The 19,953-nt window shown below is 40.3% G+C and overlaps 1 protein-coding gene across 1 annotated transcript in view; it reads left to right on the top strand.

Annotated features, from left to right (window-relative positions):
* LOC143296285 (tRNA (32-2'-O)-methyltransferase regulator THADA-like) overlaps window positions 1-19,953 on the top strand; it is a 70,231-nt gene that overhangs the window by 37,195 nt on the left and 13,083 nt on the right. Inside the window, exons 25-33 of the mRNA XM_076608132.1 lie at window positions 669-804; window positions 3,243-3,365; window positions 7,248-7,370; window positions 7,809-7,906; window positions 11,074-11,160; window positions 12,246-12,377; window positions 12,955-13,138; window positions 15,076-15,182; window positions 16,771-17,228. Of these exons, the coding sequence (XP_076464247.1) occupies window positions 669-804; window positions 3,243-3,365; window positions 7,248-7,370; window positions 7,809-7,906; window positions 11,074-11,160; window positions 12,246-12,377; window positions 12,955-13,138; window positions 15,076-15,182; window positions 16,771-17,228 (1,448 nt within the window). The remainder of the gene's footprint in view (window positions 1-668; window positions 805-3,242; window positions 3,366-7,247; window positions 7,371-7,808; window positions 7,907-11,073; window positions 11,161-12,245; window positions 12,378-12,954; window positions 13,139-15,075; window positions 15,183-16,770; window positions 17,229-19,953) is intronic.

Raw genomic sequence — 19,953 nt, 5'->3', positions numbered from 1 at the left:
GAATATTAACATTCACTTTCCATTTGATGCACACATTGTGATAAATCAGGGTTGTGTTACTGATTGTATTGTTTTCTGAAATCTTGGGCATGTGCACAATAGGAGGGATACGTGGTTCTTGGGTGGGTATGTTGTGTGTGTGTGTGTGTTTGTTCTTTAGTTTAACGTCTTTTCACTGTAAGTGACATTAGACGAGGGAAGGAAAAAAATCGAGTGGGAGGAGGGGGAGGTGGGGGGGGGGGGGGGGAATTACTGTGTATGCATACGAGTAAGTGAAAGTGTGTGTGTGTGTGTGTGTGTCTGTATATAAGCATGTATGTTTGTGTATGTTGGAGATTATTAACCACAAATTAGACATCATTGACATTTTCACTTTTAGTTATGATTATTAATGATGCATGAATTGAATAGCAGACCATAGTACAAAGAACATGACGAGTTTGAATAAAACAGAATTATGGATGATCAAAAAAGAAAGGTCCTGAGAGGAAGAACCCTACAACTTTAGCATGCTCTCTTTGTTGTTAGCTAAACCGATCTCAGCCATGCAAATCAATTCTTGATGATTTCCTGTTTAAACAGTTTTTGCTATGAATCAAAATATCCTAAATTAATTTCATTCATTTTTCACTTTACTAACGTATTTCTTGTTTGCCTCATCACCCAAGGAGTCCATGGAGGGAGCTGCAGACGTTGCCACGGCGATGGCTGGAAGAGGTGATGTCGGCTATCATGTCCACCACGGCGGAGTCGTCCGCTCTGTGCGCCACGCGGCGAAGCGCCGGTGTCCCTTTCTTCATTCAGGTGATTGATCCTTTGGGAAACTGGCAGAATGGTTGAGACAGTTATCTGTCATTTCAGTGTCTGAGAGGGTCTGGATTCTTCTTTTTTTTGACTCACTTGTGTAAACAAAGTGAGTCTATGTTTTAACCCGGTGTTCGGTTGTCTGTGTGTGTGTGTGTGTGTGTGTCCGTGTGTCTGTGTGTCTTTGTGTCCGTGGTAAACTTTAACATTGACATTTTCTCTGCAAATACTTTGTCATTTGACACCAAATTTGGCATAAAAATAGGAAAAATTCAGTTCTTTCCAGTCATCTTGTTTAAAACAATATTGCACCTCTGGGATGGGCACAAAAAATTTTTAAAAAAGAAGCTTAATTATATGCAAACTGAATTTACTGTTATATTTATATTTTTTGTATTCTCTAAACTTGGCACTCTGACCTCTTATTCTGACACAACAGCAAGAGGAGTCATTATTATCATTTTTTGTTCAAACAGGAACTTCTTTTGCTAAGCATGGAATTTTTATTTATTTTGCAAACGTTTTGGTGCAGATAGTAAAAAAGGGAAATTACTCTGTAATTAATTCTAGGGGACTTAATTTATGACAAGTGAGTTTTGAAGGCCTTGCCTCTCTTGTTTCTTCTTCCTTCTTCTTTGTTCATTGGCTGCAACTCCCACGTTCATTTGTATGTACACGAGTGGGCTTTAGTATGACCGTTTTTACCCTGCCATGTGGGCAGCTATACTCCGTTTTCGAGGGGGTGGGGATGGGCGGGTCTGGATTCAAATCTCGGTCTCTCCGTTTCTCCCGAGTTTGACTTGAAAAATGAAACTGAGCCTCCAAACGAAACAATTCTTCTTCTTCAGCGTTCCCAGAACGAGACCAAAAAAAAAAAAAAAAAAAAAAGCAGAGATCCCCGTGTGCTGCATGCACTTGGCACACTGAAAAAGAACCCATGGCAACATAGTGTTATCCTCTCACAAAATTCTGTAGAAGAAATCCACTGTGATAGGTGCACAAGTATATGATTATGCATGCGCTCAAGGCCTGACTAGCACATTGTGTTGTGCCGCTGGTCAGGCATCTGTCTAGCAGATGTGGTGATGTGCTTATGGATTTGTCCAAATCCAATGATTCCTCCTTGAGAGAAACTGAAACTGGAACTATATAGTATTTCTCATAGAGGTGTGGCCTTGTGGTAACGCTTCCGCCTAGAGAGCAAGAGAATCTGAGCACAGGAGATCAGATCCTACACTCACCAGCATTTTCTCCCCTCCACTAGACCTTGAGTGGGTGGTCTGTGCGCTACTTGTTTGGAAGACATGATAAACCGAGGTCCTGTTTGTAGATTAGCATTTAGCTGCAACAAAAATTGTTGTCCCTGGCAACATTCTGTAGAAATATCCACTCTGATAGGAAAATAAATAAATGCAGGCAAAAAAAGAAAAAAAGAGAAAAAAAGACAATGTCGCTGCACTGTAGTGACACACTGTCACTGGAGGGAGCAGCCCAAATTTCGCACAGAGAAATCTGTTGTGACAAACAGTAATACAATACAATTCAGTGCATTCCATTCCATTACATTACATTATATTTCAGAAGCCCATTGAACAACACAGGGACATATGGTGTAATAATAATGATATTTTATTTTTATTATTGAGTGCTGTAATTCAAGCTCAAAGCACTTTACAGAGCCAGTACTTAGAATTCATCAAATAAACACTTAAAAGCACTGTCACTGATACTGCAGTTTTAAAGCACTGTTTACAAGACCCACAATGTAACATATTTTTCCCTTAGATGCAACAAATCCCAATTAAGATGCAAGCATAAAAGAAACATGGTTATAATTTACATACTTTACAAGGGATTTATAAAACTATAAAATGAGTTATGGGATACAAGAGGTGAAAAGGATTTGTACATGTCAAAGCAATCACAATTAAAATTTGCACATGTGCTTGAAAGAAACGACGGCCGCAATAGCCGAATGGTTAATGCGTTGGACTTTCAATCTGAGGGTCCCGGGTTCGAATCTCGGTGACGGCACCTGGTGGGTAAAGGGTGGAGATTTTTCCGATCTCCCAGGTCAACATATGTGCAGACCTGCTAGTGCCTGAACCCCCTTCGTGTGTATACGCAAGCAAAAGATCAAATACGCACGCTAAAGATCCTGTAATCCATGTCAGCGTTCGGTGGGTTATGGAAACAAGTACATACCCAGCATGCACACCCCCGAAAGCGGAGTATGGCTGCCTACATGGCGGGGTAAAAACGGTCATACACTCGTGTATATACGAGTGAACGTGGGAGTTGCAGCCCACGAACAAAGAAGAAGAAGAAGAAGCTTGAAAGAAACACGGTTGTAATTTACATATTTTTGACAAGAGATTTATAAAACGATAACATAAGTTATGGGATACGAGAGGTGAAAGGGGTCTGTGTTTGTGCAGGCCATCGTGGCGACAGAAACGCCAACCAGCGGCCGGCCCAGTTTTCACACCGCCATGAGCCAGCTTCTGGGCATCGCCCTGTCTTCTGTCCCCTCCGCCCAGTCTGCCAGCACCGATGCTCAGGTGATGAGGACGTACTTGTAGTAAGAGAACATGATAATCTCCTCCACAGACTTCGTTTCTACCTGTCGTAAGAGAACACGATAATCTCCTTCACAGAGACAGATTTTGTTCTTACCTGTAGTAAGAGAACACGATAATCTCCACAGACACAGACTTTGTCCTTACCTGTAGTAAGAGAACAGGATAATCTCCTCCACAGATACAGACTTTGTCCTTACCTGTAGTAAGAGAACATGATAATCTCCTCCACAGACACAGACTTTGTCCTTACCTGTAGTAAGAGAACATGATAATCTTCTCCACAGACACAGACTTTGTCCTTACCTGTAGTAAGAGAACACGATAATATCCTCCACAGACACAGACTTTGTCCTTACCTGTAGTAAGAGAACACGATAATCTTCTCCACAGACACAGACTTTGTCCTTACCTGTAGTAAGAGAACATGATAATCTCCTTCACAGACTTCATTTCTACCTGTAGTAAGAGAACATGATAATCTCCTCCACAGACACAGATTTTGTTCTTACCTCTAGTAAGAGAACACGATAATCTCCACAGACACAGACAATGTTCATACCTGTATTAAGAGAACATGATAATCTCCTCCACAGACACAGACTATGCCCTTACCTGTAGTAAGAGAACACAACAATCTTCTCCACAGACTTCGTTTCTACCTGTAGTAAGAGAACACGATAATCTCCTCCACAGACTTCATTTCTACCTGTTGTAAGAGAACATGAGAATCTTCTCCACAGACACAGACTTTGTCCTTACCTGTAGTAAGAGAACAGGATAATCTCCTCCACAGACTTCATTTCTACATGTAGTAAGAGAACACGACAATCTCCTCCACAGATACAGACTTTGTCCTTACCTGTATTAAGAGAACATGATATTTGGTGTCATATACTGTACCATGTCAAACTGATGCAAACTAGGCCTATTGGTTTGCTCTGCTTGGCCAAATTTCGCGCGGCTAACAGTGAAAAGACGGGCCCACCCGCTCTCATGATAATCTCCTCCACAGACTTCGTTTCTACCTGTAGTAAGAGAACATGATAATCTCCTTCACAGACAATGTCCATACCTGTAGTAAGAGAACACAGTAATCTCCTTCACAGACTTCATTTCTACCTGCAGTAAGAGAACATGATAATCTCCTCCACAGACTTCATTTCTACCTGTAGTAAGAGAACATGATAATCTCCTCCACAGATACAGACTTTGTCCTTACCTGTAGTAAGAGAACATGATAATCTCCTCCACAGACTTCGTTTCTACCAGTAGTAAGAGAACATGATAATCTCCTCCACAGACTTCATTTCTACCTGTAGTAAGAGAACATGATAATCTTCTCCACAGACACAGACTTTGTCCTTACCTGTAGTAAGAGAACACAATAATATCCTCCACAGACACAGACTTTGTCCTTACCTGTAGTAAGAGAACACGATAATCTCCTCCACAGACTTCGTTTCTACCTGTAGTAAGAGAACATGATAATCTCCTCCACAGACTTCGTTTCTACCTGTAGTGAGAGAACATGATAATCTCCTCCACAGACACAGACTTCGTTTCTACCTGTAGTAAGAGAACATGATAATCTCCTCCACAGACACAGACTTTGTCCTTACCTGTAGTAAGAGAACATGATAATCTCCTCCACAGACTTCGTTTCTACCTGTAGTAAGAGAACATGATAATCTCCTCCACAGACACAGACTTCGTCCTTACCTGTAGTAAGAGAACACGATAATCTCCACCACAGACTTATTTCTGCCTGTTGTACGAGAACACGATAATCTCCACCACAGACTTATTTCTGCCTGTTGTAAGAGAACACGATAATCTCCACCACAGACTTATTTCTGCCTGTTGTAAGAGAACACGATAATCTTCTTCACAGACAATGTCCTTGCCTGTTGTAAGAGAACATGATAATCTCCTCCACAGACTTCATTTCTGCCTGTTGTAAGAGAACACGATAATCTTCTTCACAGACAATGTCCTTGCCTGTTGTAAGAGAACACGATAATCTCCACCACAGACTTATTTCTGCCTGTTGTAAGAGAACACAATAATCTTCTCCACAATGTCCTTGCCTATAGTAAGAGAACACGATAATCTTCTCCACAATGTCCTTGCCTATAGTAAGAGAACACGATAATCTTCTCCACAGTATCCGTACCTGTAGTAAGAGAACACGATAATCTTCTCCACAATGTCCTTGCCTGTAGTAAGAGAACACGATAATCTTCTCCACAATGTCCTTACCTGTAGTAAGAGAACACGATAATCTTCTCCACAGACAATGTCCTTGCCTGTAGTAAGAGAACACGATAATCTTCTCCACAATGTCCTTACCTGTAGTAAGAGAACACGATAATCTTCTCCACAATGTCCTTACCTGTAGTAAGAGAACATGATAATCTTCTCCACAGACTTGGTCCTATCAGACCACGAAGCCATTTTCTTCAGTCTTTCAGTTCAGGAACCTTCACGTCAAAAACTTTATATTATTAAGTCTGGAAACTCGAAGAAGATTGACTGACACTGGCTCTTTTCTGTGAAGATGTCAGTAAAACAGCTTCTATCCTGATCAGTGACTGTCTTGAATCCAGTCTTCTGGATAATTTCAGTCCTGTTTTACGTGATGCAGCATTGCTGTTAGTCTGCAGTCTTCCTCCTCCCATCCACCTCACTTTACCTTCTGTTGAAATTATCATGTAGTGTGTTTGCCTTGGGATAGGTATTTACTGTGTGTGAATGCTTGTGTGAGTGTGTGTGAGTGCTCTGTTTGTGAACGTGTGTGTGTGTGTGTGTGTGTATGTGTAGAGCATATTGTGTGTGTGTGTTTGTGTGTGTGTGTGATTGTGTCAGTGTGTGTGTGTGTGATTGTGTCAGTGTATGTGTGTGTGTGTGTGATTTTATCATATCTGCCATTTGTAGTATTGTCTTGGTGTATATACAGATATACATGTATGTTTTTGTTGTTTTTTTCTACGATCAGCTTGTTCCATTTTATTTCAGTCATTTGCCTTTCTACATAATGGTATCTTTCTTTTTGTATCACACATTCTTGTATTATTTGTTTTATTTCATTTCATGTTCATGTTTTATACAAAGCTAGAGAAAGAGCTGAAAGCTATGACCAGTGTGTTTGGTTTATGAGTAGGTGAGGCATTTGCTCCTTTCTGTTGTTTTTTTTTTCAAGCAGGTGTGTTGTAGCGTATATGGATCAGTCCAAACACCTTGACACCTTGAAACTGAAACTGATCTACAAAACGTAAACTCTTAAGAAGCCAAGACCAATCACATTACATGGCATATTTCCTAGAAATGCATCGCACCCAGCGAAAATCTGATCCCCAACAGAGAAAGGAAAGACAGGATCGACTAAGGGGTAGAGAAAAACGAAAGATTCGAGGGGGGCGAGTCGAACCGAGTACACATAATGTAAGAACACAATCAACTCAAGCCGCATGCAGCAAAATAAGGCCAAATGAACACGCTTAATAGTCAAAAAAAAAAAGCATAAGACAAGACAGAGCATAAACCTGACAAGATGGCATGGAGAGCCTTGGCCAACAGAATGATTAAGCGCTTGTAGTTTTTAGAGGCGTTTGATTGGCTAAGAGCGGACCGGGCAAGACAGGTCATCTTTTCACTGTTAGCCGCGTGAAATTTGGCCAAGCAGAGCAAACCAATTGGCCTAGTTTGCATCAGTTTGACATGGTACAGTATATGTATCACCAAACATGGAGAATAATACAAACTCCTCCTATTTCCTAGAAATGCATCACACAAAAGAAAGAAACGAGAGAATGTGCTGAAAGACAGGAATAATTCATAATTTTCTGAAACTGTTCCATGAAGGTGCACGCACTGAACGTGTTGAGAGCGCTGTTCAAAGACACACGACTGGGGGAGGACGTGGCTGTCTACGTGTCTGACGGGCTGAGGGCGGCGATTCTTGGGTTCAAGTCTCAGTACTGGGAGGTTGGTTTGGGTGAGAGTGGTGGTGGTGGTGGGGATGTGAAGTTTTCTTTCTTTAATTTACTGTCTTTTCACTGTGAGTGATATCAGACCTGAAATTTGAGAGTGTTTGTGTTTGTTTGTGTGTGTGTGTGTGTGTGAGAGAGAGAGAGAGAGAGAGAGAGAGTGTGTGTGTGTACATGTGTGTATGTAACAGGGACACTGAAGGTGTAGGTGGGTCTGTACATTCAGTCATTTGTTTTACACCTATCTGCATAGGGGGTCTCGGGTCACAGGTCTGTAATGTGGAAATCAACCCATGATACTGAGTGATGTTAAGGTTTTCATTTTCAGGTCTGTAATATGAAAACTGACAGGTGATGTTGATGTTGAGGTTTGCATTTTCAGGTCTGTAATGTGAAAACAGAGAGGTGATACTGATGTCGACGTTTTCGTTTTCAGGTCCGTAATTCAGCGACCCTCTTGCTTAGTGCTCTCATGACTCGTGTCTTTGGCGTCAAGCGCAGCAAGGATGAGACTGTGCTGTCAAAGCGCAACAGGTGGGCTTCTATTGGTTTGGGGGGCGGGAGGGGGGTGGGGGGTGGCTTATTATTGTTATCTTTTTTTGCACACATACATTCTTGTATTATAATTTGTCACATCACATTGTATCGCATTACATCAATGATAATAATGATAATAATGAATATTTGGACACCCTATCTCCGGAGAGCCCAGAGCGTTTAGAAATACAATTACACATACATACATTGATGCAGATACATTTCACAACATTCATTTGCTTATGCGCATCACAAAATAAACAGGTCACACACACACACACACACACACACACACACACACACACCAAGTATTCATACTGATACAGCCCCATACCTCTCCAACAGTCGCAGACAGACATACAGGATGGAAAACTAATTATAACAACTGTGGAAAAGGTTAATTTTGAATGCTGATTTGAACGAGGACAAAGACTGAGTGTGTCGGACAGGATAAGAGAGTTATGTTACGTTACATAACATTCCATTATAAAACTATTGTCATTCATATACATATTCATACATATCTGTATGCATACACAGCTACAAATGTACATAAATACAAAAGCAATCTTATCTTGTGCATTGCAATGCATTGTTAAAATTATATCCATGATTGTTTGGTTTGATTTTTGGGTTTTTTTTTATTTAACTATATTTCAGAGACAAAGCACTCTACTTGAAGAAGCTAACTGCTGAAGAGAATGAAAAAAAAAAAAAAAATTCAGCTCGTCTTTAACATTTCAAATGGGCGCTATCACTTTAACCTGTCTAGAAACCATTAAAATCCCCTACCCCACTCCCCACAGCCCCATTCCATTCAACCTTGAGTGGGTGTCTGGGTGCTAGTCTCATGGATGAGACAATAAACCAAGGTCCTGTGTGCCGCATGCATTTAGTTCATGTTTTTAACAAGGATGAGAACATTTTGGTTTCCGTATACTGTCAATCAAAATCAGTTCTGGTGGGATTGAAAACATTTTTCTTACTGACTCTATATTTTTTCAGAAGGCAGTGAAAGAACAGATGCGTAAAAAGAATGCGCAATCGATAAACGGTCACCACGGACGCTGTTTTCCGCAATATGACAGTTTGGTTGAATATAAATAGCATATGTCCTTCACACATAACGGAAAAACAAAACAGGGTATTCATGCATGATGTCATATTTTGTATATATATTATTGTATTTGGTGACTTAGATCATTTAAAAATGATTAAGTCCCGCTACATCTTGAGATTGACTTCCCGTTAAATTGGCATGATTTCAGTGCAAGTGGTAAATGTTTGCAGTTCTTGCCATATTTACTAAAGTGATAAAATGTCTCCAAAGAATAACCTTATTAGTATGTAAGACTAAAGTGCTAAAGTTTAAAAAAAAAAAAAAAAAAATATTATAACATTACAATTTCTTTGTTTGGGGAAAAATGCACTCTATCAATTTTTTGTGATCTAAAAAGAAGTGCCACAGCATTATGATTGTAATGAGTGTGAAGAACTGATTTTTTTTTTTTCTATTTTTAAAGCCAAATTTGGTGTCAGTAGACCATGTACTTCCAGAGAAAAAATGTTAAAGTTTACCACGGACACACATACACACACACACACTCACACACACACACACACACACACACACACACACACACACACAACCGAAGATGGGTTATTACATAGGCTCACATTGTTTACACACATGAGCCAAAAATGGCAACAGAAGGATTGTCCCTGGTGAAATTCTGTAGAAAAATCTATCTTTGTAGTAAAACAAATACACATGTAGACAGAGAGAAAGAAAGAAAAAAAGACGAAACAGTGGGTGGTGCTGCCCTGTGGTTATGAGTGCTTCCCAGGGAGAGCAGTTTTAATTGTGTGCAGAGCAAATTGTTTGGACAACGACAACAACAACAAGAGAGGCAAGGCCTTCAAGACTCACTTGTGATAAATTAAGTCCCCTAGCATTAATTACAGAGTAATTTCCCTTTTTTTATTATCTGCACCAAAACATTTGCAAAATAAATAAAAATTCCATGCTTAGCAAAAGAAGTTCCTGTTTGAACAAAAAATGATAATAATAAATCCTCTTGTTGTTGTGTCAGAATAAGAGGTCAAAGTGCCAAGTTTAGAGAATACAAAAAATATAAATATAACAGTAAATGCAGTTTGCATATAATTAGGCTTCTTTTTTATTTTTTTTGGGCCCATCCCAGAGGTGCAATATTTTTTTAAACAAGATGACTGGAAAGAACTGAATTTTTCCTATTTTTATGCCAAATTTGGTGTCAGCTGACAAAGTATTTGCAGAGAAAATGTCAATGTTAAAGCTTACCACAGACACACGGACACACACACACACACACACACACACACACAGACAGCCGAACACCGGGTTAAAACATAGACTCACTTTGTTCACACAAGTGAGTCAAAAATGTCGTAATACAATTAAAATGCATTACAATACCAACCAAAACATTGTTAACAGATTGTGTCAAACTCTTCCCTCTCTCTGACACCCCCCACCCCCACACCCCCTATGGAAACACTACCACACACAACACTCCTTCCCTCCACACACCCAGATATAAACATGCAGCCTACCTGTTACATCAGTTCATATTTAAAAACCCTGACATACCAACACATACTCCATCTGAACATAAAGACAAGCAAAAAAAAAAAATGTTATCTATTTAATTTGTTGATTTTTTTTTTTTTTTTTTTTTTACTTTTATTTTTTATATTTCAATTTCTTTCTTTATCTGTTTGCTTACTTTTTTTTACTTTTTTTTAAAGAGTTATTTACTTAGTTATTCTAATTTACTTATTCATGAATTTGATTACTTACCTTTCCTTTTTTTCTGTTTTTTTTTTTTTTTTCCAAGGTGCGTTGGGTTATGCTGCTGGTCAAGCATCTGCTAAGCATATGTCGTGCAGAATATATGAATTTGGTCTGAACACTGTGACACCTCCTTGAGTAACTGAACCTGAGCAGAAATGTCTGTGAACTGGGCAGCAGACAGGACGTCACATCAAACGAATTCAAATATTATACTTTCTGAATGATTTTCATTTCCAATCCAAAAAAAAAAAAAAAAGGAGAAAAATTAAAAAAGAATTTTTTTTTTTTAAGGTGATGGTGGTGGTGTTTTCTTTTTTTGTGTTTACAGTCAGACAGGCCGTGCCTTCTTCCACAAGTACCCAGCCCTGTACCCCTTTCTGCTGACGGAACTGGAGATGGCCACGCAGAATCTGGGGTGGGTGGGCGCCTTTTGTTGATCTTCTTTTTCTCCATCCTCTGTATGCAGTCTTTGTCAGTCACTGGCAGTTTACTCCCCGAAAACGGAGTATGGCTGCCTACATGGTGGGGTGGGGGGAGGGGGGGGGGTTGTAAAAACGGTCATACACGTAAAAGCCCACTCGGTGTACATATGAGTGAATGTGGGAGTTGCAGCCCATGAACAAAGAAGGAGAAGAAGAAGCAGAAGAAGTCACTGACATATATCATTCAGTGCTGCTCTTCCCCATGTACATGTACAGTGTCGTGTATATATATATATATATATATATCGATATGTGTATGTTTATATGTTTGCAGACGACCTCTCCTACATTGTATACTTACAATATCATAATATACATACATTTACACATACACATATCTATCTATCTATCTATCTATCTATATCTATCTGTCTGTTTGTCTGTCTGCCTTAGTGTCTATGTATCTGTTTATCAATCTATCTATTTGTATATGCATTATCTAGCTAGCTAGCTATACATACATACCAATCTACCTTACCTACATACCTACCTTACCTATTTACCTGCCTAACTTCCAACCTACCTACCTACCCACCAACCAACCAACCTACCATATCTGCCTACCTACCTTACCTACCTATCTTTCTATCTACCAACCAACCTACGTTACCTACCTACCTACCCACCTACCTACCTTACCTATCTACTTACCTACATACATACTTTACCTACCTACCTACCTAAATATCTACTTACCTACCTACCCTCCTGCCTACCTATATACCTACTCACATGCATACAGTTATGCATCCGCACATAAATATATACATGCATACAGTTATACATCCATACATACATTTATACATGCATACAGTTATACATCCATACATACATACATTACCTACCTACCTATACAGATACATATATATATAGAGAGAGAGAGAGAGAAACACACACACACACACACACACACACACACACACAAGACACACACACACACACACACACACACACACGCACACACACATACAGTGTGGTATATATAATAACTCTCTGTGTTACGCTGTGTTGCGGACAGAGGCAGCGGTCAGTTCCACCTGCACCCCTCCCTGTACCCCGTGCTGATGGTGCTGGGCCGTCTGTTCCCCTCCACTATGGAGGGTGGATCCACCCGCCTCAACCTGGCCGCCTTCCTCCCCCACGTCATCAGGTGCGTACGTACCCCTTCAACCAGGGGCGTAACTGGTCAACACACACACACGTGAGCGTGAACGTTTGTGCGGTGTGCACTCACTCCCCACACTCAGACATGCAGGCACGTGTGCGTTTACACTTTCACACACACACACACATGCACACACACACACACACACACATGTACACATATTACACACACACACACATGTACACATATTACACACACACACACATGCACATATACACACACTCACACATGTACACACACACACATACACACACACACATATATTACACACACACATTCACACACACACACACACACACACGCACACACACACACACACACACACACACACACACACACACACTACAGTCAAAACAACCCAACTCAAGTATAAAAAAAATTGTAAAAAAAAAAAGACTGACGGCCTGAAATTCACACTTTCTGTTGTGACAAATAGTATTGGATACTGTACAGTACAGGATAATGCAGTTCAGTTACAGGACAATACAATACAGGACAATACAATACAGGACAACACAACACAAAATCACACAAGTGAAAAAAAAAATTTAATGACGAACAGGTGCAGCAGCAGCCCCGTTTACAAGACGCGCATGATGGCAGCCCGCGCCCTGCAGCCATTGGTCGGGAAGGAACAGCTGACGGGCGTGCTGACCTCGCTGATGACCTCACTGCCCTCTCAACCTCCGTCAGGGTCGTCTGACGGCAAGATGGCTCACAGTCATGTCCATGGCCTCTTGTTACAGGTGAGGGGGGAGAACAGAAAGAGAATGAAGTGAAAAGTCTTCACCATATTTCCTCAAACCCCACCCCCAGCCTATCCTACCAACCTGGTCCCCCACTGACCCACTCCTGAAGTAATCCCAAACAGACACACAACAAGTTGCATGCACACACACACACACACACACACGCACGCACACAAATACACACACACGCACACACACACACACACTGAACTGAAATCATCTTCAGTGTTGACGATCTTCAGCAGTCCATTACTAATGTATGACTTTTTCAACTCCTTGTTAAATAGTCCAGTTGGTTCGCTGTTTTATTTGTTAGTTTTTCATTAGAAATATGTTATATTGTTTTTTTGTTTATTTTTTAAACAAAACTTAAATCAGTAATTTTCACACACACGCACATACACACACACACACACGCACTTTCACTTACTCGTATGCATACACAGTAATTTCCCCCCCCCCCCTCCTCCCACTCGGTTTTTTTCCTTCCCTCGTCTAATATCACTTACAGTGAAAAGACGTTAAACTAAAGAACGAACGAACGAACACACACACACACACACACACAAATACACACACACACACACACGCACACACACACACATGTATGTATGTACACATGCATATATTCACACAACACATGCACACATACACACACTCTGCTGGCATTTTTGTTCAGTTTTGTATGCCAGTTTTCAGAGATATTTTGTGCTTTGTGTAAATATGTTTGTGTCCAGATTGCTTGTTCTAATTCTCTGGTGAAAAACTGATGGAATGGTCAGTACTCAGTCATTTTTTTAGGTTTATATGCATGAATATGACTGGACTTTCCCACGTTTGTTTCTTTATCAGATTCTGTGTGAAGGATTTTGACATGTATTTTCAGCCCTGATATGGTCCGCTGCTCTGTAAGCAACAATGATGATCTTCTTCTTCTTTTTCTTTGTTCGTGGGCTGCAACTCCCACATTCACTCATATATACACAAGTGGGCTTTTACGTGTATGACCGTTTTTAACCCGCCATGTAGGCAGCCATACTCTGCTTTCAGGGGTGTACATGCTGCTATGTTCTTGTTTCCATAACCCACTGAACACTGACATGGATTACAGGATCTTTAACATGCGTATTTGATCTTCTGCTTGCATATACACACGAAGGGGGTTCAGACACAAGCAGGTCTGCACATATGTTGACCTGGGAGATTGTAAAAATCTCCACCCTTTACCCACCAGGCTGTCACCATGATTCGAACGCAGGACCTTCAGATTGAAAGTCCAATGCTTTAACCATTCGGCTGTTGCACCGGTCAACAATAATGATGATAATTCTTTCAGAGACACAATATTTTCGTTTGTATTTCCAAAGGAGTGTCGTGGCAGAACTGGTTAGGCTGTGGACTTCTGATCCAGAGTTTGCCGTGATCACGGTTCAAGGCCCCGTTCCGACATGCTGTTGTGTCCTTGGGAAACACACCTTACTCCAATGTTCCTCACTTCACCCAGGTGTGAATGAGTACCTGTCTTTGGTTGGGGGAAGGTTAAAACAGTGGAAGGGGAGCATTTGGCCCCACCTTCCTTTGCCGAGCCATAGACACGGTAGATATGAATTCGCTTCCCCCCAGTGGCTGTAAAAAGCTGTGGGATTTTCGACATTAACTCACTACGGACGAATAGTTTTCTCCATTTTCGATACGTATGTAGATTAGCTTGTCATATGGGGTGCTGAACTCCCTGTCTCGCTGGCAAGTGTGTTGTTATGGAATCTCATGAAGAAACTTTCCATTCGACCCTTGATACATTCGCAGTGCCCGGTGTAGCTGTGATTGTTATGCTACCTCAAAGATGAGGAAAACATGGAAAAAATTTTTTATTGTCGAAACGGCTATAGCGTTCCATCATCCGGAGTGAGTTAAACCTTTTTTTTTTTTTTCAGGTGTACCATCTGATGCTGCTGAGTGGAGATATGACGGGCTCCACACTGCAGACTTTGATGTCAGTGTGTCTGTCTGGCTGGCTGCCTCTCACCTGGCTCATCACCAGGTGAACTTTTTGTGTTTTTTGTTGCTGTTCTTGGTTTGTTTGTTTTTTTGTTTTTGTTTTTTTCTTTTTTGTCATGCTTTAGGTATTAAATGTCAAGATTTAGATTCAGTATTTAAAAAAAATAATTACAGAATATCACTACCAATATAGAATGCACAGTGAAATTCATTTGATATAATTTCAATCACTGATATGTGTGATGGGACATTAAACAAAATACCTCCTCTACTCCTCCTTCTTCTTTTGATATATATATCAGCTCTGCAAAACAAAGAAAAAAAAAGATAAAAGAAAATTGATTACATTTTCTTCTACGCTGTCCTATTTGTATTTGTATTTCTTTTCATCACAACAGATTTCTCTGTGTGAAATTCAGGCCGCTCTCCCCAGGGAGAGCGCATCGCCATACTACAGCGCCACCCTTTTTTTTTTGTATTTTTTCCTGTGTGCAATTTTATTTGTTTTTTCCTATTGATACTGATACTTCCCCTCGTTATGAAATAGATGACAAGGCAAGAAGTGTTGGGTTTTTTTCTTAATTTTTTTTTTTTAAAAAGGGAAAGGAAGGGTATAAGACCTAGTTAATGTTTAAAAGTATTCAGCATTCATGTTCATTGGGTTGTTCTGAGACACCACCTACATCAACTTTTTGACTGCTGCTGACGAGTATGCTCAGCATTGAAGGGCTGTCACCATCACTCACACCACTAAGCCTTACACCCTTCCATCCCCTGTCTCTCCACCACCTGTCCCCTCCCCTTCCATCCCCTCCCCACACCACCACCATCATCATCGTCCCCACCCAGCCCGTCTCTGACGTCACTTAGACACTGAGAATCAAAGGTTTTACGATGAACGATATGCGACACATACGTGGTCGTTTCGAATAAACGTGCACACTGTTACTACTACTATTACTGCTACTGCTACTGCTACTGCTACTACTACTACTACTGCTAATTCCAATAAACCTGTACACACTGTTACTACTACTAGTTCTACTGCTGCTGCCTCTGCTGCTGCTGCTACTACTACTACTACTACTGCTACTGCTACTGCTATTACTACTGACATAAGATTAAAGTTACAGGTCAAGGTGTCAGTGACTGTCCTCTGTTTGGACTTCTTCCTATTGGGATTGCCTTACTTGTGTGTTTGTTCAGCCAAACTTACTACACCACTTAACAAGTGTACAAACTAACAAAGTGCAACTCGTCGCACTTCAGATTCATGTCCATGCTCACCTCATCTCACCAGTGTTAATAAAAGCGGCTTTGAGTGTTCTCCCTACAAAATGAAAAAAAAACAACAAAAAGAAAAATGTCCCTGCCGCTTGTTTCATATCTGTTGATATAGACAAGAATGTTGTTAATGGCTGAGGAAAAATTACTTATGAATGTGCACTAATTTTGCATGTGTGCGTGAATGGGTTGTTTTTTGTTTGTTTTTTTGGTTTATTTTTTGTTCTTTCAAATGACATCATTCTTTTTGTTTGTATGGTACGCGTGAAAGATGTATGTATATAAAGTTTCAGTGCCCCCAGGGGGACACAAGAAATCAACTTTTTGCCTTGCCCCTTGCCTTGCAGACAGAACCCATGCCTGTGCACCAGGAAAGTGGCGCTGGACATCACTGACCTTGTCCTGTCCATCGCGGCCACGGCCACGACCACGGCCACGGCCACACCCCCCGTCCTCCCCGCCTCCTCCCTGCCTGCTGCCACGGCTGAGGGACGGCGCCACCTGGAGGCCATCTCCGGCCGCCTCTTCTCCGTCCTGAGGGCGGAGGTGTGGTCCCCTCCCTCCCCCCCCTACTACAGCCCCCACACCCCCTTCCTCTCCCAGCTCCTGGGCTGCGTGGCACGGCTGGCCATGCGGCACATCTGCTGTGCCGATGGGGAGAGGGAGAGGGAGGAGGGTGGTGAGGGGGAGGGGGTGGTGCTGCGGCTGTTGGGTTTCCCGGCTTACGAGGTTCACCTGGCCGTGCTCAGCTGGCTTCAGGACCGGTGGGGTGACGACGACGAGGTGGTGGAGAGCACAGATGGAGGTGAGGCAAAATAAGATAAGAATAGGTATATTGCATCTTATGTGTGTGTGTGTGTGGAGGGGGTGTGGTGGCGGGGGTGTGGGGGGGGGGGCGGAGGAGGGGGATGTGTGTGGGTGTGTGTGTGCTGTGGAAGCTGCGATATGAGTGTGTGGAGGATGGGGGGGGGGGGGTGCAGGGTAATGTGTGTGTGTGAGTGTGAGTGTGTTGGTGCTCATGTACGTTTATGTGTATTTGATTGTGCTTTCATATCTGTGAAACTGCATGTTTGTTGCATATCTGTTATGCATGTGTGAATGTGTGTCAACATGTTTTACATTTATTTGCTTATTTATCATTGTTTTGTTTTTTCTTGTGTGTGTGTGTGTGTGCTTAAAGTTGACTTCATCAAGATTTTGCGTCTTGTAAATATTATTAGTAGTATTAGTAGTATTTCTATGTATTTATCTCTTTTTTTTTATTCTTTTTTTTAAATAATTATTTTTAGGGTTTTTTTGTTTTTGTTTTTGTTTTTCTCTCGAGGCCTGACTAAGCGCGTTGAGTTATGCTGCTGGTCAGGCATCTGCTTGGCAGATGTGGTGTAGCGTATATGGATTTGACCGAACGCAGTGATGCCTCCTTGAGCTACTGATACTGATACTGATATGAAAAGAGAAAATACATTACCAGTTGCTGTAAAAAAATGAATAGATAAAAGATTTTTTTTTAAACAGCAAAAAACAAACAAAATAAAAAAAAAACCATTGACAATTACTAAACATGAAAACATCATATAAGAAAGATAAGAGGAGAATGAATTTATTATCTCATAAAAAGATAAATTTAGAGAGCCTGGATGAAGGTGAGACAAGAGAAGATGAGATAAGAATAACTTTTTTTTATCTCATGAAAAGAGAAAATACACCATTTCCAATTGTTGTTTGAAAAAAAACCAATGTGGATAATTCCTAAACACTGTGTGCGGATTATCTGGTTGTGGTTTTCCGCAATTCATCTTTATTCTTATCTGTCTGTTATAATCAATGTGCAGTATAGTAGGCTATGTTTATAATTATATTCAAATAATGTTTCTTAATTCTTTCTGTTTTTACATTAAGAATACTAGTTATTACCTGCAGTGTGTGGATGTATGTATGAAACGATGTATGTGATATTTTTTACATTTGTATCTTCGTAATATTTGTAGGGGCTGTTGTTGGCTTTTACAGTTATGGTCCCCATGTTGTTTACTTGTCTATATTGTGATAATGCACCTGACCAAATTTCTCCAGTTGGAGATAATAAAGTTATTCTTATCTTATCTTATCTTATCTTATCTTATCTTACACTAAAACATGTGATAGAGTAGACTAGATTTATTATCTCAAAAAAAAGAGAGAAATTGCACCATGAGGTGCTGTAAAAAAAAAAAATGTTTAAAAAAGTAGACAATTAATAAACACGAATACATGAGATAAGAACAGATAAGAGGAGAATGAATTCAGTATCTAATGAAAAGAGAAATTTGGAGAGCACGGATGGAGTAAAACAAGAGGAGATAAGATATGATTAACTTTCGTATCTCATGGAAAGAGAAAATACGCCACCAGTTGTTGTTAAAAGAAAATGTGGACCGTCACTACTTAACACTAAAACATGTGATAAGAGAAGACAAGAAAAGAATAACTTTATTACATCACAAAAAAGAGAACTAACACTACCAGGTGTTGTTATAAAAAAAAAATTTTAAAAAGGGGAAAAAAAGTAGACAATTGCTAAACACGAAACTATGAGATAAGTAAAGATAATAGAAGAATAATAAGAAAAGATAAGAGAAGAATACGTTCATTATCTCATAAAAAGAGAGTTTTGAAGAGCATGGATGGAGGCGAGACAAGAGAAAATAAGATTAGAATAACTTTAGTATCTCAAGAAAAGAGATTTTACTCCACTAAGTGGTGGAAAAAGTTGACAGTTACAAAACGCTAAACATGATAAAAGAAAAGTTAGATAAGAATGACTTTATTTGTATTTGTATTTGTATTTCTTTTTATCACAACAGATTTCTCTGTGTGAAATTCGGGCTGCTCTCCCCAGGGAGAGCGCGTCGCTATACTACAGCGCCACCCTTTTTTTTTTTTTTTTTCCTGCGTGCAGTTTTATTTGTTTTTCCTATCGAAGTGGATTTTTCTACAGAATTTTGCCAGGAACAACCCTTTTGTTGCCGTGGGTTCTTTTACGTGCGCTGAGTGCATGCTGCACGCGGGACCTCGGTTTATCGTCTCATCCGAATATATAAGTTTATGATCTCATAAAAAGGGAAATTACACCACTAAGTGTTGTGTAACAAAACAAAAGTAGACAGTTACTAGACACTAAAACATGAGATAAAAAAAAAAGATAAGAATAACTTTATTATTTCATGAAAAGAGAAATTACACCAAGTTCTGAAAACAACAACAACTGTAGACACTTGACTAAACGCAAAATGATGAATTATAACATAAGTGTACAAGACATGAGTGTAAACTTCCCCACTCACCCAGATCTCCCTCCCCATGCTTTCAGTCAAGTAACCAGCTCCACAAAGTACCCCCCATGCCCCCCTACCCCACCTCCATCACAGGTCTGTACAGTCACAGAAGTCTGGAAAAGTCTTAGAAAATGAGAGAACTATTTCTCAGGGCTGGAAAAGTCCTGGAAGAATATTTTTCACCCTCCAGGATCTGGAAAATTTTCTATTTTTAGT

Source organism: Babylonia areolata, chromosome 21 (assembly GCF_041734735.1).
Source record: "Babylonia areolata isolate BAREFJ2019XMU chromosome 21, ASM4173473v1, whole genome shotgun sequence".
Classification (NCBI taxonomy): domain Eukaryota; kingdom Metazoa; phylum Mollusca; class Gastropoda; order Neogastropoda; family Buccinidae; genus Babylonia; species Babylonia areolata.
The sequence above is the reverse complement of the archived record's forward strand: the minus strand, read 5'-3'. Positions and strand labels throughout refer to the sequence as shown.